At 38.3% G+C, this 25,694-nt stretch overlaps 1 protein-coding gene across 4 annotated transcripts in view; it reads right to left on the bottom strand.

Annotated features, from left to right (window-relative positions):
- The window catches only part of CUL1 (cullin 1), a 102,067-nt gene that overhangs the window by 32,387 nt on the left and 43,986 nt on the right, over positions 1-25,694 (bottom strand). For all 4 annotated transcript variants that reach the window (XM_063667939.1, XM_054495800.2, XM_054495798.2 and 1 more), the window contains exons 3-9: positions 14,132-14,306; positions 11,098-11,265; positions 8,920-8,970; positions 8,636-8,726; positions 7,778-7,941; positions 1,559-1,721; positions 538-668 (exon numbers count right to left, since the gene is read on the bottom strand). In XM_063667939.1, coding sequence (XP_063524009.1) covers positions 538-668; positions 1,559-1,721; positions 7,778-7,941; positions 8,636-8,726; positions 8,920-8,970; positions 11,098-11,265; positions 14,132-14,306 — 943 coding nt within the window. The remainder of the gene's footprint in view (positions 1-537; positions 669-1,558; positions 1,722-7,777; positions 7,942-8,635; positions 8,727-8,919; positions 8,971-11,097; positions 11,266-14,131; positions 14,307-25,694) is intronic.

The raw sequence follows: 25,694 nt of genomic DNA, 5'->3' as shown, positions 1-25,694 counted from the left end.
TTGTGTCTTAAAAACGCAATTATTTCCAATGTGAAATTATCACCTGAATTACAGATGACCTAGCAGGAATATTCTATGTAGCCCTGGGGAAGATGAGGGGTGTATAGAAATGCTATAAACTGCAGGGCCTCTCGAGTACAGCCCTGTGGTCTTCAGCCAGAGGCTACTATCCAGATCAAAGTTCCTGTAAGGCACAACCTGTGGACTGTGAGTGGCACAGTAACAGCTTCCAGGAGCCTTTTGTTTCTAGGGAAGCAACTTCTCCTAGTGAGTGCAAGGAATTTAACAGTGAGAAGGCATAAAAGGAAAAAAAAAATAACATTATTAACGCCTAAAAAGTGCGAGGGAAAAACTTCGGAGGTATTTACTAAACAAAGATGTTTGTGAACTATCTACTTCAAAAAGCCAAAACATGGTTCTCAGAGTTCTAATGAAAATGTTACCACTTAGATTTGGAAGTAGAGATGCATAACACATGCTTGCAGTTCACATGTGGAAATAATCAGCCTGACTGATTTTCAATGAAATCTTACTTACATTTAAAGCAGCTTCTCCACACTTTTCAATGGCTGCAAGACCCTGATTATGAATGTGTGTCTCCAACAGTTTTTTCAATTCTCCTAGGCCATCCTGGATTCTAGATACAAGATTATACATGCGTCCCAAATCTGAAAGAGGAAGAAACCCCTTTTATGCACTGAAACAAATTCTGCATATCCATTCTACTAATTATGTATTTATACTGAGATGAAAAATACTCTGCAAAAGATAACCATGTTTTTAGACTTTAATAATCAATAGCATTTAATTATAACCAAACATTCTCTATTTGGTATATTTTGCTAAAAGTAACAATGAAATTGTTACTATTTACTATAAATTTACTATTGTAAATTTATTTTCCCCCTTACTATGAGAAACCACTAACATAAGACTAAGCAAAAAAAAAAAAATTATCAGAAACAACTCTAATGCTTCCTAAAATTCTCAAGATTGAAATAGTATTTATGCCTGACACATAATAGGCACTCAAATATTTGTTTAAAAATAATGAATATATTTAAGGAGAATATGGATTTCTATCTCAATTATAAAAACAAATGAGTTGAGAAAAGGTCTCCCAAATTCATTTAAGACATATAGCATATGGTTACTTTATGAGGACGACAGAAGAAAAATCCAAACTTCAATCTTTTATTGAGCTCCTAACATGCCCCAGTAAAACATGGGAGTGGCTAAGGGAAATATAAGATGACAGTCTCCTCATCTCAGAGAATTTTCAAAGGAAGAACAGTCAAGAAAAAACTTAGGGTAGCATCATTTAATGCTAAAGTGTATGGAGCAAGTCATATTCTAAATATACTCCTCCCCCTAAGTCAAACCAAAATGCTCTGCAGAAGTCTGAAATCGGCACATAACGATGTACAAACACATGCATCTTTTTAAAACTGACTGACATGGGCAAGTAATGCCATTGACTCGAGAGTCTAGAATCAAAAGCAATATCAAAACTTCAGATAATAATAAATACCTACATTTTATGAGTCTTGTGGCTCACCTTCATTTTTGTCAGCATCCAATAAATTCTGAAATTCTGTGTGGAAAATTTCCAAGTGTTTTTCAATGAGGACTTGTTCACATTTCCTTGCTAATTCATCTTGTGTGCTTTCATGAAGGTAAACCTGAACTCTTCGTTGTTCCTCAAGCAGACGAGCCTCTGCCTGGAGAAAATTAATTCAAGTGAATGGTTTTGATTCATTGGTAAAGAACTGTCACAATTCTTTAATATGTAAATTAAAGGAAACTTAATAATGGCAAATTAAATTCACATGCCAGCTCTAATAAAATATGATTAAGAAAATAAGGGAGGGCTGAGCATGATGGCTCATGCCTGTAATCCCAGCACTTTGGGTGGCTGAGGCAGGAGGATTGCTCGAGGCCAGGATTTTGAGACCAGCCTGGGCAACAAAGTGCGACCCTGTCTCTAAAAAAAAAAAATTATCCAGGTGTGGCACACGCCTGTAGTCCTTCCTAGCTACTCAGGAGGCTGAGGCGGGAGGATGGCTTGAGCCTAGGAGTTAAAGGATATAGTGAGCTATGATCGTGCCACTGCATTTCAGCCTGGGCAACAGAGCAAGACTCCGTTTCTCAAAAAACAGAAACAAAAAGGAAAAAGTTCTTTGATTTTATGGTAAATAACAACCATATTTAAACAGCCACTGATGTCTGCCATTTTCTCTGTAATACATATTTCCATTTCAAACTCTCTTTTTAAGTGCCCTAACAACATCATCATTATTACCAGTTAACATGTCTTTACATCATTTTGATCCCTCAGAGAATGGTATTTTATCTTTTTGAGGTAATGTCTCTGCCACTCTAAGAAATGAATGCATCTTCTGTGCAGATACTAAGATGTGGTACTTTAGATTAAAAACTACTTGAAGCCAAGAGTCACACAAATATAAGCCCTGAAGTGATTACATGGAAATCATCATCAGAAATCAGACTTTTCAAAAATTTAGAGAGAAACTACTAAATTATCAAAGCAAGGAAGAAATTTCAATAAATTATTCAGGTGATCTGAATAAAGAGAATTATATTTTGAATTATAAAAATGCCAATACTCTCCAAAATGATTTTTGTTTTAAATATAATTTTTTCAGAGACAGGATCTTGGCTCTGTCTCCCAGGCTGAAGTGCAGTGGCACAATCATAGCTCACTGCAGCCTCAAACTCCTGGGCTCAAGTGATCCTCCTGCCTCAGCCTCCTGTGTAGCTGGGACTACACCAGCTACACACCCGGCTAACTTTTTAATTTTTTCTAGAGACAAGGTCTCACTATGTTGCTCAGGCTGGTCTCAAACTCCTGGCTTCAAGCAATTCTCCTGCCTCGGCTTCCCAAAGTTCTGGGATTATAGGCTGTCCAGCTACCGTGCCTTGACCAGATTTTCAAATTTGGTATAATTTTGGAGAAATCTGGAAAAATTCAACTGGTAATGAATCAATACTCAAGAGCCAAGAAAATATAAAATGAAAAAATGATTAGGTGGGACTTGTACTATCAAGAACTAATAATAATGGGACAATTGTTTAAACCACGTAAGTCAGAACCTTATTACACATTCTAAATAGCTAAATGTGAAAAATAAACTTGGAAAATATCTGTAGTATGTATCAAAAGGTCAATATTCTTAATACATAATGATCTCCAGCAAAGCAGTGAGTACAACCAAATAAAAACACAAGGAAGAAAAGACAACTCATAAATGAATAGAAAAAACCTTGAAGTTAATACATTTCCAATAAGAGGTAGTTATTACATGTTCAGTTAATGAACTATCATTACCCACTAAAATAAACACCAACTACTAATAACAAATCATTAGTGCACAAGTTACAAAAAACCTATACCATGATTCCAATGTGGTTTATATAATCAGCAACAGTGCCCCAGGCTTGTAGGTTTATGTTATTTGTATTTTCCAAAAAGTCTACAGTTAATGTGTAATTTTGTTTTTCTGATTATAAAACAATAAATGCTGCTTTATATCTAATGTTCCACTAAGACTGATAACTCAGGAATCTAAAGCTGGTGGAATATAGAACATGCAAACCAAACAGCACCACTTTTTCTGTTTTAAGTTATAACTCTTTCTTGGAAGAACATAATCATCTCAGGCAGCAAAACACAGTTTTACCCCTTCCGAGATGAAAGATTAGGCTTTGATGCCATCCCTGATTCATCCTCTGAGAGGCACAGCTCTCCACCTCTTAGTCTACAGACCCTTCCTGCAGGGACTGAGGGGCAGAAGAGTGAACAGGTACCTAGGTGATTACAGAAACATTCATGGCCGAGGGGCCTCAACACTAGCTTATTTTATATATTGGCAAGGAAACCAAGGTCGTAGGTATTGTCATCAGGTTTCAGAAAGGACAGCCATTTAGGTTCTCTATTGATTCCAAGTCAAATAGGCTCCTGATCATCACTGTACTTGGCAGACTGTTGTATTAGAACACCAAGGTCAAATTCAAATGACTAAATAAAAGTATGCAATTAAAGATGGTCTTTATTAATTCACTAGGATTGGTTCTCAGTAAAAACAAAAGGAAAATAAAAACCAAAAAAGACAAGCAAATTAATGAAGTATGGTATATTTTTAAAGTTTTTAAAAAATGACATTAGAAACCTAGAGTAGTCATACAGAGTTTCTGTAGCTCAGATCAGTCTCAATCGCATGAGACAGTCAAATCTTTTAGAAACACTAACATGGTTCACTCTTCAAAGCCATCCTTGGAAAGACAAGCCAAATATTCTTAGATGTTTCCTGTAAAACACTCCTAATAGAGAAAAGTGAACACAGACCCAGGGAATTTGAACTGCTCTCAACTGGCTAGAATTTGCAGAGTGTTTCCTGAAGGGTCATGTTTTATCTCGTTGTTATTCTATTTCCTGATAGAAGGTTTGTTGTAATGTAAACGTAATTGCTCCCTAAGTTATTGAGTAAGATCTGCCACCCTTTCTCCTGCGGTTTTGCACCCTCCCGGGCATACACTGGAGGTTTTGTGGGATGTATATTTGTAATACCAAATACATTAGCCTTGCTCTTTGCCACACACCATTCTAAGCACCTTTTAACAAATAAATACCTCATGTTAAAATTTGTAAATACTAAAGCTCACTTAATCCTCACTATTACCTATTATTATTCACATTTTACAGATAAGGAATTTGAGGAACAGAAGCATCAAGGTCATCCTCCTAATAAATGGTGGGGTGGGGATTTGAAAATAGACTCATAGCTCAGTTTGAGATGCAAGGCTATAGGATGAGAGCAGAATTACATGGTCAAATTCCAATTTTATGCTTCTAGACTCTCTGCATTATCATCTTTCAGAATATGATGGAAGTTGTGTTTGGTGTGATCCAAGTGGATTTGGGCCAAACCTTTAACTTCTCTAGAAATGAATCCCCTCTATGGGAACCGGGATGTAGGAAGAACACTGCTTCCTTGAAGGCAGGGCTCATGCTGGATTGAAAACATCGAGGCCATTGGAAATTCTTGCTCCTCAACTGTCTTTGGTGTCAGGCCTGGTTTTATTTTTATTCATTTTTTTTTTTTTTTGAGACAGAGTCTCACTCTGTTGCCCAGGCTGGAGTGCAATGGCACAATCTTGGCTCACCGCAACCTCCGCCTCCCGGGTTCAAGTGATTCTCCTGCCTCAGCTTCTCAAGTAGCTGGGATAACAGGTGTCTGCCACCACACTTGGCTAATTTTTGTATTTTTATTAGAGAGAGGGTTTCACCATGCTGGCCAGGCTGGTCTCGAACTCCCGACCTCAGGAAATCTGCCCACCTAGGCCTCCCAAAGTGCTGGGATTACAGGCGTGAGCCACCGCGCCCGGCCTAGGCCTGGTTTTAAAAACAGATTTACCTGTTCTGGGAGTGCTTCAGTAGCTCTGCCCTAGAACACCGGTTTCCTTGCCCTAGAGCACTACTGCTTCATCAGTGTGGACAAAGGAGATGACCACAATTCTCTAATAAACCCATAAAAAGAATAGGCTCACACCACTGTCGTGGATGTGCATCTGGATAAGAGGTCTTTGGGGTATATAGTTTTAAAAGAATCACCATATACAGCAGAGTTTAATAAGAGAAGTGTTTAGGAATACAACACTGTCATATTAAACAATGAAATAACAGGCAATGTTAACATTTAAAACAGACTGTTTCAAAAGTTCATTTGTTAGGCAGTTGTTTGAAACTCTGGGTGAGCTGATTAGGTTCCAGATCGGCATACGAAAGTCAATTTAGCCCACCATTATACACAAGGAACTATTAATATTCCAAGTATAATACCCTGAACAGTTCCATTTTTGTTAGACTTTGAGATAGCAGAGATTTGTCAAGGACTTTCAACTTCAAACTTCTAAGCCCATTTATAACCACTATCTCCTATAGGAAAATGCATTCAGGTCACCACAAACAAACTGGATAGGACTTTCTCTATGAGGTCAGAGCAGAGCTGTTGCTTTTAATTGACTTTCTATCTCAACATATGGAAAAGAGATTCCACAGTCCATTCATACTCCAAGTGAACAGGGAATAAAGGGCAAGCAGGTGTCAGGCTTGGAAAGATCCAGACTCCTGGAGATCTCCTAGTACAAGGATCCTCAATCGCTGGCTGTGGGCCAGTATGGGTCTGTGGCCTGTTAGGAACTGGGCCTCACAACAGGAGGTGACCAGCAGATGAGTGAGCATTACTACCTGAGCTCCGCCTCCTGTCAGATCACGGGCGGCATTAGATTCTCATAGGAGCTCGAACCCTATTGTGAACTACACATGTGAGGGATCTACGTTGCACGCTCCTTTGATCTGAGGTGGAACAGTTTCGTCCCAAAACCATCCCCCTTCTTCCCCCAGCCACCGTCTGTGATGCCAAAAGGGTTGGGGACCACTGTCCTAGTACGGCTAGGTCAAGGGTCAGCAAACCGTAGCCTGTAGGCCAAATTCTGCCTGCCTGCCTTTTTCTGTAAATAAAGTTTTATTGGAACCCGGCCACACTCAGTTGTGTACATATCCCACTGGCTGCTTTGTGCTATAATGGCAGAGTTGAACAGCTGCAAAAGAGATCACATAGCTCACAAAGCCTAAAGTATTTCCTTTCCAGCCCTTTACAAGATAAGTTTGCTGACTCCAGACCCAGGTCATTCCTTAGAGTCTAAATCCAGGATATCTGCATTTCTTTTTCTTTTTTTTTTTTTGAGACGGAGTCTCACTCTGTCACCCAGGCTGGAGGGCAGTGGCACAATCTCAGCTCACTGCAACCTCCGCCTCCCAGGTTCAAGTGATTCTCCTGCTTCAGCCTCCTGAATAGCTGGGATTACAGGCACGTGCCACCATGCCCAGATAAATTTTTTTGTATTTTTAGTAGAAACGGGGTTTCACCATGTTGGTCAGGCTGGTCTCAAACTCCTGACCTCAGGTGATCCACCCACCTTGGCCTCCCAAAGTGCTGGGATTACAGGCGTGAGCCACCACGCCCAGCCAGGATATCTATATTTCTAAGAAAGAGAACAAAGAGTAATTCTACTAGATCTTTATTATCAGTGGGCCATGGTTACTCACATCTGTAATCCCAGCACTTTGGGAGGCCCAGGTAGCAGGATCACTTGAGCCCAAGAGTTTGAGACCAACCTGGGCAACCTATCTCTACAAAAATAGCGAGACCCTATCTGCAAAAATAAAACAATTAGCTGAGTGCGGTGGTTCACGCCTCTAATCCCATTACTTCTGGAGGCTGAAGCGGGAGGATAGCTGTCCTCTCATATTAGAATTTAAATCCTAGTTTCAGAAGAACTCTTCCTCTAATATAATCATGAAAGCTATGTAATAGATTCTTAGGGGTATTTTAGAAGCAAAAAATTAAAGTTTGCAAATCTGAAAATATTTGTTTCTTAAAATTTTCTCATTGACATAACTGTGATGCCCATTGTACATAAATCCACATTCTACAATAAACAGTTAAAAAAAAGTCATGTAGCTATTGTGGTTATATCCTTAGAACAGCAAGGAGAACTTTCAGTCATGATTACCAAATTAATTTATAGAAGCTCCTTGGAGAATTAAGAGAAACACTTGCACCTGATAAAGACACTCTAGAAAAACAATGCCCAACAAATGACTTGTAAAGAATGCTGTATATGCTAAAAAGAACTCACTTGAGTAGCAATGACTTTAACTTAAGTCTACTTAAAATACTATATTTAAGCTTACCTTTTTCATATATTCAGTAACTGGGTTCTGCTGCAAGAATTCAGTACTCTCTCTGGTATAAAATCTCTCTGTGTCAGCCAAAAATTGAGATTCAAAGGATTCTTTATACACTGTTAACGTAGGGCCCTTTGCAAATGCATCATCTTCATTCAGCCCCAATTCCACTAGAAATGAATATGAGCTATATTTCAATTACCCTATTTTTTTGGTTATATTTCACAGAATATACTTAGGTGTAGCATTCAGTTTAAGTTATGTTTAAAAGGTAAATGTGAAATGGCAGGACATAAGTAACTCTTACTCACTAGTATTAAAGTACACTCTTTCAATAAAATAAAAAAGGAAAAAAATCCAAGACGTATAAAAAGCAAGTAATTCTGACCCATGGCCAGGTATGCTTCAAAATTATGAAGTTCCTTTAGAGAACTTTTGTATTTCCAAAAGCAATCAAAATAACTAATTTTAAATTTGCAAAGAAATACAATGCTACCCAAGTTTTTAAGACATTGTATTACTTTATCAATTTCTCAATCTCAATTTTTCAAGCTGATATAGATTTCTGGTTATCATTGAGCTCACACGCTAACATATCCAGTAATTCACTATGAGACCAGAAAAGAAAATAATTAAAATGTCTATTTCATCAAAATTTCCTTAAGGCACACGGATCAAACAGCTTTTATGATGGATAAAAACAAATAAAGTCACACTGACTTCAAAAGAAATGTAAGTACCTTTGTAAATGCTAACAATATCCTTTATAATATTAAAATATTTTAAAAATGAAATCTGTTAGAGCATTGCTGTAATTGCCATTTGATGTGAAAACTTTGAATAAACTAAAGGGAAATTATTTACCGTAAGACTGTACAACTCCACTAATCAATCTTGTATTGATGGTTTCACCATTCCTTTCCTTTTCAATCAGCTTTAAAACAGCATTTGTTACCTTTAGAAAGGATGTAGAAAAATATTACACAGGTTATAGAATATGATATATATTACTACATATCCCTTAAACATTCACAGCCACTAAACAGTGTAAGATGGGATAATCCGAAGGAGTGACGAGACAAAAGCTAAGCAACGAAATTGCGAAGGGATTTTAAAAGGAACACGCACACGCTCACACCAGTAGGTACCTGTTTATTCAGTGGCCTGAACAGACAGTCTCTCCAAGTCACCAATGCAAGCTGGAGAAAAAAAAGTACAAAATGTCTATACTTTTACTATGTTTTTCCAAGATTGAAGTCATAGGAAATAATCTAAATCTCAAATTACTTTATCAAAATTTCTAGATTACAAGTTGGTCAAAATCTGCTATCAGGACGAAAGCAGAAATCCACTCTCTAGAGTCAACAACTTCAAGAGGTATCCAAGCACAGACATTTGTCAGCTCAACTTCTTTATTTATATTTTAACTGTTGTTGAAAACAGTATAGGAAAAGTTTAAAAACCGTAATGATTTTTAGGAGTCTGTGATGTTACTGTAGGGTACATTTAGATCAAGCAGGTTTCCAAAAGGAAATGAACCAAGATCATCCTGATTCCTACACTAACAACTTTTGAGTCTCAAGAAAGCATTTATATGTGAAAAAGAAAAAATCCCATTAGCCATTCCACAATATACACATATTTCAAAAAGGCATGGTGTACACATTTTTGTCAGTTAAAAAAATAAATAAAATGTTAAAGGGGAAGCACGAAACCCCAAATCAAACAACTAAACCTAGAAAGTTTTGTTAGAACTGGATTAACTACATAGCAAAGTATCATTATGAAGCAATAACAATTTTGGTATAGAAACTGGAACTATACAGACAATAAAAACTTGTCATGCATCCGGGATACATTATGCTTTTCTTTTTTTCTTGAGACAGGATCTCACTCTGTCACTCAAGGTAGAGTCCAGTGGTACGACCACGGCTCACTGAACCCTCCACCTCCTGGGCTCAAGTGATCCTCCCACCTCAGCCTCATGTGTGGCTGGGACTATAGATGCGTCACCATGCCTGGATATTTTTTTTGTAGGTCTCATTATGCTGCCCAGGCTGGTCTCCTGCCTCGGTCTCCCAAAATGCTAGGATTACAAGCATGAACCACTGCAACCAGCATTGTTTTTCTTTTAAATTTGTCAAAAGTGAAGCTACAAAGTACTGCTATTATAGCAACATTCTTGGATATGGTGATTAACTCCTTTATGTAGAATCTGACATTTTAACAAAACTAGTTTTAAAGGGCATTGTCTGTGTTGATCTGGCAGCCTATGAGTCCTCCCTTAATTGCTCTAGAACACTGGTACTCAAACTGGAGCATGCATCAGAATTGTCTGGAGAGCTTGGTAAAACATTGCTGGGCCCCATCTCCAGAGTTTCTCTTTAAGTCTAGGATGAGGCCTGAGAATGTGCATTGCTAACAAGTCCCCAGGTGATGCTGACAGAGCAGGTTTGGGGACCTGATATGGTTTGGCTATGTCCCCACCCAAATCTCATCTTCAACTATAGCTCCCGTAATTCCCACATGTTGCGGGAGGCACCCAGTGGGAGATAACTGAATCATGGGGGTGGTTCCCCCATACTGTTCTCATAGTAGTGAATAGTCTCACGAGATCTGATGGTTTTATAAGGGGTTTCCGCTTTTGCTTGGCTCTCATTCTGTCTTGCCTGCCGCCATCTAAGATGTGCCTTCTGCCATGGTTGTGAGGCCTTCCCAGCCACGTGGAACTGTTGAGCCCATTACACTTCTTTTTCTTTATAAATTACCCAGTCTCAGGTAGGTCTTTATCAGCAGTATGAAAACGGACTAATACAGGACCATACTTTGAAAACCAATGGACAAAAAAAACCCCTTTCATTGACTGAAGAAACATATATTAATGAGGGTGATTTAGTAATTAATTAATTCAGGGTCCTCTCCCTGAGGCAGGGTTTTCCAGACTCTAAAGCATGGGAGGGCTAATCCTCAGGGCTCGCCCTCAGGTATGGTACCTGATTTGCCTGGGACTACCAGGACTCAGGACTTTCAGTGCGAAAACTCAGGCAGTTCCAGGCAAACTGTGATGGTAGGGTCAGGTAATTAAAGAAGAAATTTTTAAAAAGCAAATGCAGAAATGGGCAAATTGTATTTTAGAACTCCAATTTACCCATTCTTCTACTTTCTTGCTAAAAAATATTTAAGGGACATTTATTGATAAAACAATGAAAATTAGTTTACTATTCTGAAAAAAGCTTAATATTTGCCTAGATTCTTTTACTGAAAGACAATTTGCCATTAAAAAAAAACAAAAACAAATTTAAAACGTTTTAAAACAAAACTCTTACTGAATAGATTTCATATATTCCTTTTCGTCCTTCGTCACATTCACGGCGAACCCAATGTCTATTGAGGTAGGCACAAATTCCATTCAGCACTTTGCTTGAAAATCGATAATCTTCCCATTGTTGAGTGTAGAATTTCAGTACACTCTCATCCATCAAATCTTCTCCATCCTAAAAACAAGTTAACTAAAGCTTTAAGATGACTAATTTGTCACATTATAAATTAAAAATAAAAGTGAATAACATCTACTGTATTAAAATACATTCATACATGTGATTTTAGATGGCTTCTTTAAATTATTCTGTATACAAAAATATGCTAATAAATATAAACTCACAAGAATATAGTAAAATAATTCTTTCATCTCAAATTAAACTGGAACATTTTACATGGTATTAAATATGCAAACACACTCAAAAAAGTACCCTGAACATTTGATATGCAGGTAATTCCTTTTTATTAAGAAATGTACCTCAAAATCATCTGTATTTTTGATATTTGTTTTAAAAAAAATTGGCTGGGTACAGTGGCTCACACCTGTAATCTCAGCACTTTGGGAGGCCGAGGTGGGCAGATCACTTGAGGTCAGGAGTTCAAGACCAGCCTGGCCAACATGGTGAAACCCTTTCTCTACTAAAAATACAAAAATTAGCCAGAGCGTGGTGGCACACGCCTGTAGTCCCAGCTACTTGGGAGGCTGAGGCAGGGGACTCGCTTGAACCCAGGAGGCGGAGGTTGCAGTGAGCCAAGATCGCACCACTGCACTCTAGCCTGGGCGACAGAGCAAGACTCTGCCGACCCCCTTCCCCCCAAAAAAAAGAAATCAACATGTCCTATTTAGCAATTCAGACAATGAGGCTAATACTATTCAATTTTTAAATGCATCTTCTTCCTTCTTTAAACTTACTTAAAAACCATAAAAACACTTTTTTGTGGTAATCTATAAAAATAAGGTAAGTACAATAGTATAACAATATTTCTTCTTTAACAAGCCCTCAAAAAGAAAATGTGCATTTACCAAAATTATTTTTATCCAGATTTCCACAACTTGAGTCACAAATTTTTATTTGAAGGAGACTAACTTGAAATTTTTTCTTAGGGATTAATGGCATCTACAAAGTAAGCCTTACCCTTTAAAAACATTAATGGCACTTTATGGCAGCACTGCCATTTAGGTGTGTGCAGCAGAGAAGCATGAAAGACGAAGGTCGGGGCAGAAGGGCTGCAGGAAGGGCTGGGGCGAGCCCACTGGCTTCTCTGAGCCTCAGTGTCTTCAATGAAAATTAAATGGCTACAACAGACTGGAAACTCCACATGTATAAGGTACACGAGTGACCGAACAAGCCATGTAAAAACCTGATCATCTCTTGATACAAATAATATTTTGTTCATTTAAATTTAAACAATATGAAATGAACTTTAAAATGTAAAGCTAAGCTATTTTGGATGATGGTACTTCACCTTTTTAAAATGCAAAAATATCACTGATGGCATGGTCATCAACATTTTTACTTAGCACAATATACTGTTTCTTACTTTAGTACTAAAGAATAATTAATTAATTACAACATTCACTTTATGATGTGTTGTGAATAAAAAGAACAGTGGCTTCAGCAAGGCCTTAGAAACACCATTTGGGGAAGATGAAAATAATACACTAGTCACAACTTGTGGCCAGCCAACTACATACAGTCTGTTAGCAAGATGTTTTAAAGTTTTCAATTAGCTTGCAAAAATAAATTAGGTAAAACAATTTTGCAGCATGCAAAAATTTTTGCACATTGTGTAAATAAAAAATATTTAAAATATATACACAGAAGAGTTCCTGCAAATTTCCCTGGGTTCACAGTATAGATGTCTTCACTCTGTGACAGTGTAGAAGCAGATGAAGGACCCACTTGCTCACCTTGTGGCTAGATACAGGGGAGTCACACTGCCTTTGCTACAAAGGATGAAGACCGAGGAAGAAAAAGGCGGGAGATAAAGGGGAAAAGACTCCACCACTGCCCAACCAAAGGCTTGGAGTGGGAGGGACCTATGCTAGAAGGAAATGGTTATTCACAGTGAAACTCATGCTAGTCACGAGCACCATTTCACAGCAGTTTTGAAATACACATCATGGCTAGGCACTGTGGCTCACACCTGTAATCCCAACACTTCGGGAAGTGGAGGTGGAGGACTGCTTGAGCCCAGGAGTTGGAGACCAGCCTGGGCAACATAAAGAGACCCTGATTCTACAAAAGATTTAAAAATTAGCTGGGAGCTGGGTATGGTGGTACATACCAGTAATCCTAGCTACTCAGAAGGCTAAGGCGGGAGGATTGTTTGAGCCCAGGAGTTGGAGGCTGCAATGACCTATGACTGCACTATTGCACTCCAGCCTGGGTGACAGAACAAGACCCTGTCTTAAAAAAAAAAAAAAGGAAAAGAAAAGAAAAACAGTACTTCACAACCATGTGTAAAGAGCAAGATAACATTTGAAAAACATGGTTTCCAAGACTGAATAACCTTACAATTATTTCTACACCTTGATAGGGAACACCACATTGGGTTCACAGTAAAATGCAGATTAATTTGAATACGTATTTGCTTTAAATGAAAAAGTTCATCATTTCTAACAACCAAACCCAAAATGGTTGGTAATTTAAGGAAAGCACTATTATGCTAAAAGGTTATCAAAGCTTTTTAATTTTAAAAAAACAGAATGAGCTGGGCACGGTGGTGAGCATTTGCAGAGTCTCAGCTACTCAGGAGGCCAAAGTGGAAGGATCACTTGAGCCCAGAAGATCAAAAATCCAGCCTGGGCAACATAGTGAGATCTCCATCTCGAAAAAACAAAACCCCAGAATATAATTTATGGTGATTTCATATTCACAGTAGGTAAAAGACTATGCAATAGCAAAACACTGTCACCTACGTTAGTGTCTAAAACAGTAACAGATGACAGTGAAAGATTTAACAAGTTAGAACCATTATTTCAGTCCTTTTTTTTAATATCCTGTTATGAATACTCAGTATATATATAAAACATCTTACCTTAAGAAGATTTGTCAAGTAATTCTTCAAAAATTCCTTAAGTCGTTTATATAATTCCAGGCCAACAAACTGAGCTCCTCCAGGTGTCTGCCCCTTTTTTGACTTAGAAGGAGGAACTCCAGCTCCTCGTGCTTGGTTTGACTGGTGAACACTAGTACAGTAGTTATAAACATGACTTGGAGAAAAGTTAAGGAAACCAACATATATCACAGATGTTAACGGTCATTAACATAAACATATTTTCTTATATTTCATTACCAATGCATTCCCAATATATCAACCAAAACCTGTTAAAAACTAGAATGGAACAAAGATCCCATTCACACTATCCATAAAGCTAAAAGTCAACAAGCCCCATTCACAAGGTTGTTGGTAGGCCTTGAGAGCCACACCTTGGAGAAGGGAACATTCCAGGAGGGAGGTTGCCAATAAAAAAATCTGGACCTTTTAAATTATCTAATGTGACTGACTTTGTGGAAAACCGTCCCAAAAGAAAAATGCAATTACTGACTCCAGGAAAAACAAAAAGCTAACAAGCACTGTCGATTATGATGCTCAGCTGTAACTTTTTCAGAGGCACAGATTCTAAATATTGAAATAACACAAACTGTATTTTAAAATGACTCAGAGAGCCAAGTCCTTATATTACAATAGTCATGGACATCTAAAACTTATCAGTGAATGGCAGCAGTGTCCACACACTCCCGAGAAATACAGAGATGTATAAACCACAGCAGACACAGCTGATTGCAAAACAGCTGCATCTGCAGGGGGAGCACAAAGAATGAGAAGATGGGGACAGGCAGGGCAGAGAACCACCGTGTTCTGTTGTATCCTTTAAATATGATGAGCTTATCTGCATGTATTATTAATTGAATAAAATGAACGGAAAGATATACTCAGAAAGATCAACAAAACAGAACAAAACAATATTCTGGTATAATTAAGAATTTACTATATAAAGATACTTCAAGACAGCGGGTAAAAGATAGATTATCTAATAAATGGCATGAGGGCAAGATATTTCTAAATATTCCATGTTATATTCCAAAACATATTACAAATGGATTAAGATTTAAAATATACAAGCTAAAACAGTAAAACCAAGAATATATATGTGAACACTTATCTATTCTCAGGTTGGAGGGGCCCTTTCTAAGTAAGATCATACAAAAAAATGAATTCAGGCCGGGTGCAGTGGCTCACGCCTGTAATCCCAGCACTTTGGGAGGCTGAGACAGGTGGATCACGAGGTCAGGAGATTGAGACCATCCTGGCTAACACGGTGAAACCCCGTCTCCACTAAAAACACACACAAAAAATTAGCCAGGCGTGGTGGCAGGAGCCTGTAGTCCCAGCTACTCGGGAGGCTGAGGCAGGAGAATGGCATGAACCTGGGAGGCGGAGGTTGCAGCGAGCTGAGATCGTGCCACTGCACTCCAGCCTGGGCGACAGAGCAAGACTCTGTCTCAAAAAATAAATAAATAAATAAATTCAAAATTGTAGATTAAGATGAAATACCTTAAACTATCTTTAATAAATTAAGGTAATTTAAAGCAAGTAAAAAATGAATCTCTATGGAAACATGAACAAAATATACCACAGAAAATCTAAAAGGTAAAATAAATATATACTAATGCCCCGAAACCTAATAAAATACTCAACCAATCTAGGTAGTAATCAAAGAACTATATTTTAAAACAATGAAAAATTATTAACTATTTCAATTGTACAGAGAATCACAGATTACAATAAACAACTACTGTATATTCATGACCCAGTTTTGATAGATCTTACTGCATTCCCACACTTGTCTCATATTCCACCTACAGCCTCTCTCAACTTTTGAGAAAATAAAATATTACAGGTTACAAGTGAAGCACTATATTCTCCCTGTTTCATCCCACTCCTTCCTCTTACCCTAGCAAATAGCACTATGATTTGGTATATATCATTCCTATGTTTTTATATTTTGCTGGATAAATGTGTATCAAATATATTTCACATGTTCTACATTTTGTTTTGTTTTTTTGAGATGGAGTTTCACTCTTGTTGCCCAGACTGGAGTGCAATGGCGTGATCTCGGCTCACTACAACCTCTACCTCCTGGGTTCAAGCGATTTTCCTGCCTCAGCCTCCCGAGTAGCTGTGGTTACAGGCAGGCACCACCACGTCTGGCTAATTTTGTATGTTTAGTAGAGATGAGGTTTCTCCATGTAGGTCAGGCTGGTCTCAAACTCCCAACCTCAGGTTATCCGCCCGCCTCGGCCTCCCAAACTGCTGGGATTACAGGCGTGAGCCACCACGCCTGGCCATGTTCTACGTTTTTAAATTATACAAACTATAATATGTACATTTGCTCTGCCATTTGTTTTTGATGATATCTGACATAGCCGCAGCTGTAATATACTGTGTAACGCACATTTACAGTACTTTATCAACTCTCTTGGTGGTGGACCTTGCTAATAGTCCTTTTGGCAGGTACCTATTTTTTGTGTATTTACAAAGCTGCAAAGAATAAAACTAGTAGGTCTCCTTGAGTACATGTACAAGTTTCTTGGAGCACAGAAATACTAAGTGACAAAGTGACGAGAGGTATATATATATATATTTTTTTGAGACAGAGTCTCACTCTGTCTCCCAGGCTGGAGTGCAGTGATGCAATCTCGGCTCACTGCAATCTCTGCCTCCCGGGTTCAAGCGATTCTCCTGCCTCAGCCTCCAGAGTAGCTGGGATTACAGGCGCCTGCCACCATTCCTGGCTAATTTTTGTATTTTTGGTAGAGACAGGGTTTCACCATATTGGTCAGCCTGGTCTTGAACTCCCGACCTCAGGCAATCCACCTGCCTTGACCTCCCGAAGTTGCTAGGATTACAGATGTGAGCCACCTTGCCAGGCCCTTTTAAACAATTTTTTGTAGAGATGGGGTCTTGCTATGTTGCCCTGGCTGGTCCAAAATTCCTGGGCTCAAGCAATCCTCCTGCTTTGGCCTCCCAAAGTGGTGGGTTTAACTTTATTAAGAGTTGCCAACTTGGTGCTACAAAGCGGCTGTCCAGCACCCTGTAATGCATGAGTTTTCATCGACCACAACCTTGGCCGTCTGTGCATTCATACTGTGGTTTACCATGGTTTTAATATCCATTTCTAGGGCATAGACAGAGTTTTTTTTGTTTTGTTTTGTTTTTTAAAGAGACAGGATCTCACTACGCTGCCCAGGCTGGAAAGCAGTGGCTATTCACAGACATGATCATAGCAGGCTACTGCCTCAAATTCTTGGTCTGAAGTGATCCTCCCACCTTAGCCTCCTGTGAAGCTGAAAATACAGGCACGTGTCACCACATTGGCTTGACTTAGCATAATTCTTAAGGGCCTTAGGCTTTTCAGAATGGTAAGTGATCACTCGTTTCAACAAAGTCACCAGCTACATTCACCCCTAAGAGAGTCAGCCTGTCCTTTGAAGCTTTGACACAAGCATTAACTTCTCTCTAGTTTATGAAAGTCCTAGGTGGCATGGAATACTATGCAGCCATAAAAAAGGATGAGTTCATGTTCTTTACCAGGGACATGGATGAAGCTGGAAACCATCATCCTGAGCAAACTATCACAAGGACAGAAAACCAAACACTGCATGTCCTTACTCATAGGTGGGAATTGAACAATGAAGACACTTGGACACAGGGCAGGGAACATCACACACCGGAGCCTGTCATGGGGCGGGGGCTGGGGAAGAGATAGCATCAGGAGAAATACCTAATGTAAATGACGAGTTAATGGGTGCAGCAAACCAACATAGCACATGTATACCTACGTAACAAACCTGCACGTTGTGCACATGTACCCTAGAACTTAAAGTATAATTAAAAAAAAAAAAAAAGTCCTAGGTGGCATCTCCTTCCAATAGAAGGATGTTTTGACTAAATTGAGTATTGTTTGTTTACGCAGCCACCTTCATCAATGATCCCAGATTTTCTGGCTAACTTGCTGTTCTCCATCAGCACTTGCTGCTTCACCTTGCACTACTATTATAAAAGATGGCTTCTTTTCTTTAATCGCATGAACCAACCTCTGCTAGCTTCTAGCTTTTCTTCTGTAGCTTCCTCACTTCTCTCAGCCTTTACAGAATTGCAGAGAGTTAGGGCCTTGCTCTGGATTAGGGCACTGGCTTAAGGGAATGCTGTGGCTGGTTTGATCTTCTATCAAGACCACTCCAACTTTCTCCTTACCAGCAATATGGCTGTTTCGCTTTCTTATCATTTGTGCATTCACTGGAGCAGCGCTTTTAATTTCCTCCAAGAACTTTTCCTTAGCATTTACAACTTGGCTAACTGTTTAGCACAAGAGGCCTAGCTTTTAGCCTATCTCAGCTTTCAGCATGCCTTCTTCATTCGGCTTAATCGTTGCTAGCTTTTGATCTAAAGCGAGAGACATCCAACTCTTCATTTTACTTGAACACTCTGAAGCCATTGTGGGGGTTATCAACTGGCCTCAACTCAAGATTGTTGTGTCTCAGAGAGTAGGAAGGCCAAAGAGAGACGGGGGAATGGCCAGTTGGTGGAGCAGACACATGCATTTATGGATTAAGTTTGCTGTTTTAGATAGGTGCAGTGTGTGGCGCCTCAAAGCCATTCTTTTTATCATTAATTTTGCCAGAGGCTTGTCGGTTTTTTAAATAATTATTTTTCGTTTTAATAATTTTCATTACTGTATCTTTATTTCATTTCTGTACCTTTTAACTTTTTTTTTTTTTTTTTGAGATGGAGTCTTGCTCTGTTGCCTAGGCTGGAGTGCAGTGGCGCGATCTTGGCTCACTGCAACCTCCGCCTCCCAGGTTCAAGTGATTCTCCCGCCTCAGCCTCCTGAGTAACTGAGATTACAGGCGTGCACCACCACGCCCGGCTAATTTTCGTATTTTTAGTAGAGACGGGCTTTCTCCATGTTGGTCAGGCTGGTCAGGCTGGTCTCGAACTCCTGACCTCAGGTGATCTGCCCACCTCTGCCTCCCAAGATGCTGGGATTACAGGCGTGAGCCACCACGCCCAGCCTACTTCTTTCCTTACATATGCCTTTTCTCTACAAATCCTTGTTTTGGTTAACTTTGTAATTTCTTTTTTTAAATAAGCATTTAAAATACTTATATAAAATGTTCATACTACATGGAAAGTATAGGAAAAACTTATACTAGAGTTTCTTCTACATGCCACTTGGCTGCATCACATAAATCTGACGTGTATATATTTTCCTTATCATTCAGTCATATTTTCTCTTTTCCTGTTCGTTCTAAGAGTTAAAGTTTAGATTTCCAAAATGTATTTTACCTTCAAAAAAATTTAATTTCATTTTAAAATTAAATTGCAGAAACATGAGAACGTTATCTTTTTGATAGTTTATTTAAAATGTGATGAGACTTGTTGCCAAGTATGTAATTTCTGCTGGGCCAGAACAGGGTGGGCCATTACTTCACGTGCCTAAAAGTAATGCCCATCTCTAACTGTTGGATACAGGGACCCACTAGAGCTGGTCAACTCTATTTTTCATATCTTCTATATTGTTTCTGATTTGTCTGCTTATTAATTACCAAGAAATTTTTGGTGAAATCTCCCAATGGTTTTATCAATTTATCTTATAATTCTCTAAAATATCTGCCATATTTTGAGGCAGTGTTAACTAATATACATATTTGAAATTATATTCCTGGTAACCTGTACCTTTTATCATTAGGAAGTAACCACGTTTATTCCTAACAATATTGCCTTAGAAACTTATTGTATCTGATATTATTATACCTATCTTTCGGTTAGAATTTTCCTTAAATGTCTTTGTTCCAGCCCTTTATTTTCTACCTTTGTTTCTGTGTCTTGGTGTGTCTACTGTAAACCACCACAGCATAATTGACTTTTTAAAAAAACTGAGTCTAATATTATCTGATAGAGTTTGGTTTTAGGTAAACTGTTTTATACTGTTATTTGGATTAATTTCTACGATCCTATTTTGTATTTTCTATTTTAACTCTCTTTCTATGTTTCTGGTTTTCCTCCCTTTCCCCTTCTACTGGAATGGTAGTTTACTTGTTCCCTTATAGCTCTTATTTTATTTTGGAGTTATACATTCTTGAAATGGTTAATTACCTTAAAATATGACATGCCCACTTTACCTTGCAACAATTCTGGAAGATTCTATTACCTCTTCAAATATTTCCGATCGCCTTTCTATTTTCTCCTAGCTCTTCTATTACGTGTATGTGAGATATTTTCATGTTACCTTCTATACCTTGGCTGAAAGTCTTCAATGATCTTCTATCACTTTATCTTTGTTCGAACTTTCTAACTTTTTCTGATCTGCCATCTGGTTAAGTGATTCTCTTTCAGTTGTGTCAAATTTACTGTTTAATTTTAATGACTTCATTTTACATTTATAGAATTTCTCTTTTAAAAACCTGTCTTGTTTTCCGTAGTGTTTTTTGCTCCTTGATTCTAAAGACAAATTTCCCCACTCTCCTTATATCCAGAGCTCAGCTTAAATCCTTAGGTAGTTCCTTTCCTGGGAGAGCAGATCGATGATTATTATTTTTTTCAGTTCACCTATACACTTAAGGGTATTTAGGCTTCTGTCTTCCAGGTTTCCATGGAAACATCAGCTCTCAGCCCCTCCCAGCCAGGGGGTAAGGCTTTGTTTCCTTTTCTGTGTGACCCCTACCAGCCAGCCTACCTTGCTCAAGTCCTTATGCTGCCACACAGAGGCTCACAATGGTTAGCGCCTTCATTTTCAGCTCTCTTTTCTTCAGACACCTGGGAATTCCCTCTTACTTTTGTGCAGAGGATTACACTTTGCTGTATTTCACACAGCACCCAGTTTTAGGTGCTTGGTTCCAGGATGTTTTAGGTTATTTAGTTCAGCCTGACTTCTGTTCCTTGGCAATCTATGGCTTCCCAGCTACTAAATTAACAAAGGTTTTCTAAAAAACAAACCCAATGATAGCTAAAGTGCAGGAAAATGGGAGCTTCCATATGCTTAAGAGTGTACACAATTACACCGTTTCTGAAGTAAAATCTGGAAATATTCAAAAGCCTTCAACAAGGGCATTCCTTTTGATACAGCAATTATATTCATAAGCATTTATCACGGGGGAGAATCATCACGGAAGTGTACAAATACTTAGCTAGCAAACTATCACAGCATTGCTCCTAATGGCAAAACACTTGTAACAAGTTATTTGTCAAACAAAGGGAATTAGTTAAACTCACTCTCGGATCCACCTGAAGATAGAGTACGCAGCTTTTAACAATGTCATGGAATAGATGGTGGTTAAAAAGACTGCAATATATTTATCAAATTTCAGCTAAGACATCAATCGTAACATGTATCCTTAAGTATATCTAAGAAAAGAAAATGCTGCCAACTAGAATGCATTTTCATCAGATGGAATTTTTACTTTTACTTACTAAGGAATCACCTGTTTCAGACTTAAACAGATTTATCCTAACATCCTTGTAAGTGGATAAAGAAAAGCTACATAGATTGGCTAGGACATTGCCAAAATGGTTTTACAGAGTCCATTCTGAATCATTATGACTCTTACTAAGGATGTCTGTGTTTTTCCATATAATGTTGTCCTCTGAGCCACTAAGTATGTTAGCACTCCTTAGTAGTAGTCCAAGGCTAATTCCAGGATTTTCTCCTAATCTGTGCCCATCCATTTTCTAAGTCTGATCCTGAGCTTTCTTGATATCCAAAGGTTTGTTCTTTCAGGGCAGATTCTTACAATGGTCCTTAAATAATTTGCTGACAGAAAGAACAAGGCTGCACTCAAGTGTGCACTGATGCAATGATGATGACTAGGTCATCACTGATACCTGGCCAGCTACCATACTATGTGCACTGACTTTGCAAATGCACTCGAATCAATGAATCAATGTAGCAGTTGCTTCTAGAGAGCAGGGCTAGGGGTTTCAAACTTTTGTCCACAGAATCCTTTCATTCTCACCAAGTGTTCTTTGTGAAGGAAAGCTCAGTGCCCAGAACACTGCCCCTCCCCACCATTACTTCCTCCTCCAAGCCCACCCCTCGGAGAGGACCTCACACACACACAGGCAAGGGGCCTCACAAAACAGATTGAGAGGCACAATTGAAACGAAACGAACACCTCTTAAAAGGTGTTTTAAAGTTTCTACTCAGTTTAACATCACATTCATTCCCAAATTAGCATCACTCCTCACCATTATCTAGTCAGGAATGGAAAGCATTAGATGATAGTGGTTAGGAGACTTCCTGCTTGTGACAATTTAGGTTCAACGTATATGTAAATTGAAGAGATGAAACAAGCAAAACAACTGAAGAACAAGCCAGAATTTATGATCCAACCCTCCCCACCCATAGTGGGAACCATCTTTAACTGTTTCTAGAGTTAGTTCTTCATTTTTAGCTGAATATGTACATGTCTTTAAGTCATATGCTTGTTTTGTTCTTTGATCAATCAACGTTTGCATAAATTATTGATTTCCTGCGAAGAGAGAACACATCTCCTTTCTACCCCCTACCTCCAGTCCATCTTCATCCTAATAGTCACTATGGAGCCTCTGAAACTTTCAATTACTTAAACCATGATTCCAATTTTAAAAGTACCAAAGTACCTAACCACATTTCTGGCAAATCACGATGAACTCTATAAAAAATATTAAAACAATGATCTTGAAGGCACCAGAGAACCACCAAAAGGAGGTGTGTACTGAAAAGTGGCCTAGTGTTGGAAGAAGGGAATGGCACAGTCCAACATTGTTGATGTAAAAGAAACAGGAAAATGAGATCCACTCTCAAGACAAAAGACAATCAACAGAGACCAGCTGTAGTTGACCCAAATGTTGGAATTACGAGACAAAGACTCTAAAGCAACTATTATAGTTCTAATAAAAGATATAGAAAAATATGTTCATAATCAATGAAAATTGCAGCACAAAAATAGAAACCATCAAAAAGAACAAAATAAAAATTCTAGAACTGAAATACCAGGAAATCTAGAATAAATTACTCATTGGATGGTCTTGACAGTAAAATAAAGACAAGAGTCATGGGTTTGCAGAGAGACCAACAGAAATGATCAACTCTTGAGAGGAAAAAAAGATGAAAACTTCTAGAAAACCAAAGGGGGAAAATTCTTGAAAGCAGACAGGGAAAAATAACGTAACACAGAAAAAGAATTCACATGACCAGTAACTTCTCATCAAAAACTTCAAAGGCCAGAAGACACTGCAATAACACGTTTAAGTGGTGAAAGAGAAAAAAAATGCTGAAAGAAAAAAAGTAATTATAGCCAGTGAAAATATCCTTCAAAGATGAAGGCAAAATAATGCTATTTTCAGGTAAAATAAAACTAAGGGAATTCATAGTACAGACCTGCATTTTGGGTGGAAGCAAACTGACACTACAATAGAATCCTGCATCTTTAGGAAGGAATGAAGAGCAGTAGAAACAGTAAGTATCTGGGTAAATATACTTTTCTTAATTCTTTAAAATACAAAGGATGGTTTAAAATAAAAATTTATAATATCGTCTTGTGGGTTTAAAAACATATGTAGAGGTAATATAAAGGAGAGAAATAGGAGTAGTAAATGGAACTATACAACCACAATTCCTCTACATTTTCTATGATGTCATACAATCTTAACTCTAAGTAGAATGTTAAGAAAGAAAAATGTGTATTATATCCTTAGAGCAATCTTATTCCTTCTTCTCTCTTTCACACACACACACACACACACACTCTGCAGAAACAATCAACAAATATATTAAAAAGGAACTATAAAAAAATTTCAAATAATCCTAAAGAAGGGTGGAAAGCAAGAACAAAGAAAATTTTTAAGGGGAGAAAAAAAACAAAATGGTAGGCCTAAAATTAATCTATTAATAATTATAACAAATGTTAATGGGCTAAAACTACAGTTAAAAGACAGAGATGGTCAGAAGGGGCAAAGCAGTAAGACTGCTCTATATGTTGACATGAGGGACACAATTTAAATATAAAAATACATATAAATTGAAAGCAAATGGATGGAAAAAGATTATCATGCAAACATTAAGCATACAAAGAGGCTAAAGAAGCTATAAGTATCAGACAACAAATTACTACCAGGGATAAAAAGGGACACATTTCATAATAAATGTACTTAAAAGACATATTCGCAAATGTATTTTTGTCTAACAATAGAGTTTCAAAATATATGAAAAAATATTTGTTTTTTGAGATGGAGTCTTGCTCTGTCACCTAGGCTGGAGTGCAGTGGTGAGATCTCGGCTCACTGAAACCTCCACCTCCCGGGTTCGAGCGATTCTCCTGCCTCAGCCTCCAGAGTAACTATAGGCGCCCACCACCATGACCGGCTAATTTTTGTATTTTTAGTAGAGACAGGGTTTCATCATGTTGGCCAGGCTGGTCTTGAACTCCTGGCCTCAGGTGATCTGCCCGCCTTGGCCTCCCAATGTGCTGGGATTACAGGTGTGGGCCACCACACCTGGCTTAAAACATATGAAAATTTGACAGAATTAAAGGGTAAAGGAGACAATTTCACAATCATAGGATAAGATTCAACATTCCTCTCAGCAACTAGACCACAGGAAAAATATCAATCACAACTTGGATGATCTGTATGGGCAGTTGTAACATTCTACACCCAGTGGTATACTGGTAAATTGGCTCTCTGACGGGGGAGAAAAGAAAAAAAGAAAAGCCCTGATTTGTAGCCTCTGTAGATGTCTATTGTATAAGGTTCCCACCATGGCAGATGCAAGCTACCAACAGGACAATATCACACAGGGAGATGGGGAGAGATGGGCACAATCATCTCCCGCAAGCTGATCTGATCCAGCTCCAGCACATCACCATCTACAGCCAACAGCTGCAGATTCCACATTCTTTTCAAGAGTACATGGCACATTCATCAAGATAGGCTATTTTCTGGGCCACTGAACATGTTTCAATACATTTAAAAGGACTGAAATTATACAGTGTGTTCTCTGATCAAAACGGAATTATAATTAGGAATTAGTAACAATAAGCTACCTGGGAAAATCCAATATTTCTAAACAATATCTTTCTATATAATTCAAAGGTCAAATAAAGTATTTTGAATTAAATGATAATGAAGATACAACATATCAAAATTTGTGAAACGAGGCTAAAAATCCTTACAAGGAAATTTATACTTTCAAATACTTATATCAGAAAAGGTAAAAAGAGTTGGGCATGATGGCTGATGCCTGTAATCCCAGCACTTTGGGAGGCTGAGGGAGGTGGATCACTTGAGGTCAGGAGTTTGAGACTAGCCTGGCCAACATGGTCAAACACCCAGTCTTTACTAAAAATGCAAAAATTAGCTGGGCGTGGTGGTGCATGTCTGTAATCCCAGCTACTCAGGAGGCTGAGGCAGGAGAATCACTTGAACCAGGGAGGCAGAGACTGCAGTGAGCCAAGAACATGCACTGCACTCCAGCCTGGGCAACAGAGTGAGTGAGACTCCAACTCAAAAAAAAAAAAAACCAGAAAAGGTAGAAAGATTTAAGAATTAAAATGGC

This window comes from Pongo pygmaeus, chromosome 6 (genome assembly GCF_028885625.2).
Source record: "Pongo pygmaeus isolate AG05252 chromosome 6, NHGRI_mPonPyg2-v2.0_pri, whole genome shotgun sequence".
In the NCBI taxonomy this organism is placed as follows: Eukaryota; Metazoa; Chordata; class Mammalia; order Primates; family Hominidae; genus Pongo; species Pongo pygmaeus.
The sequence above is the reverse complement of the archived record's forward strand: the minus strand, read 5'-3'. Positions and strand labels throughout refer to the sequence as shown.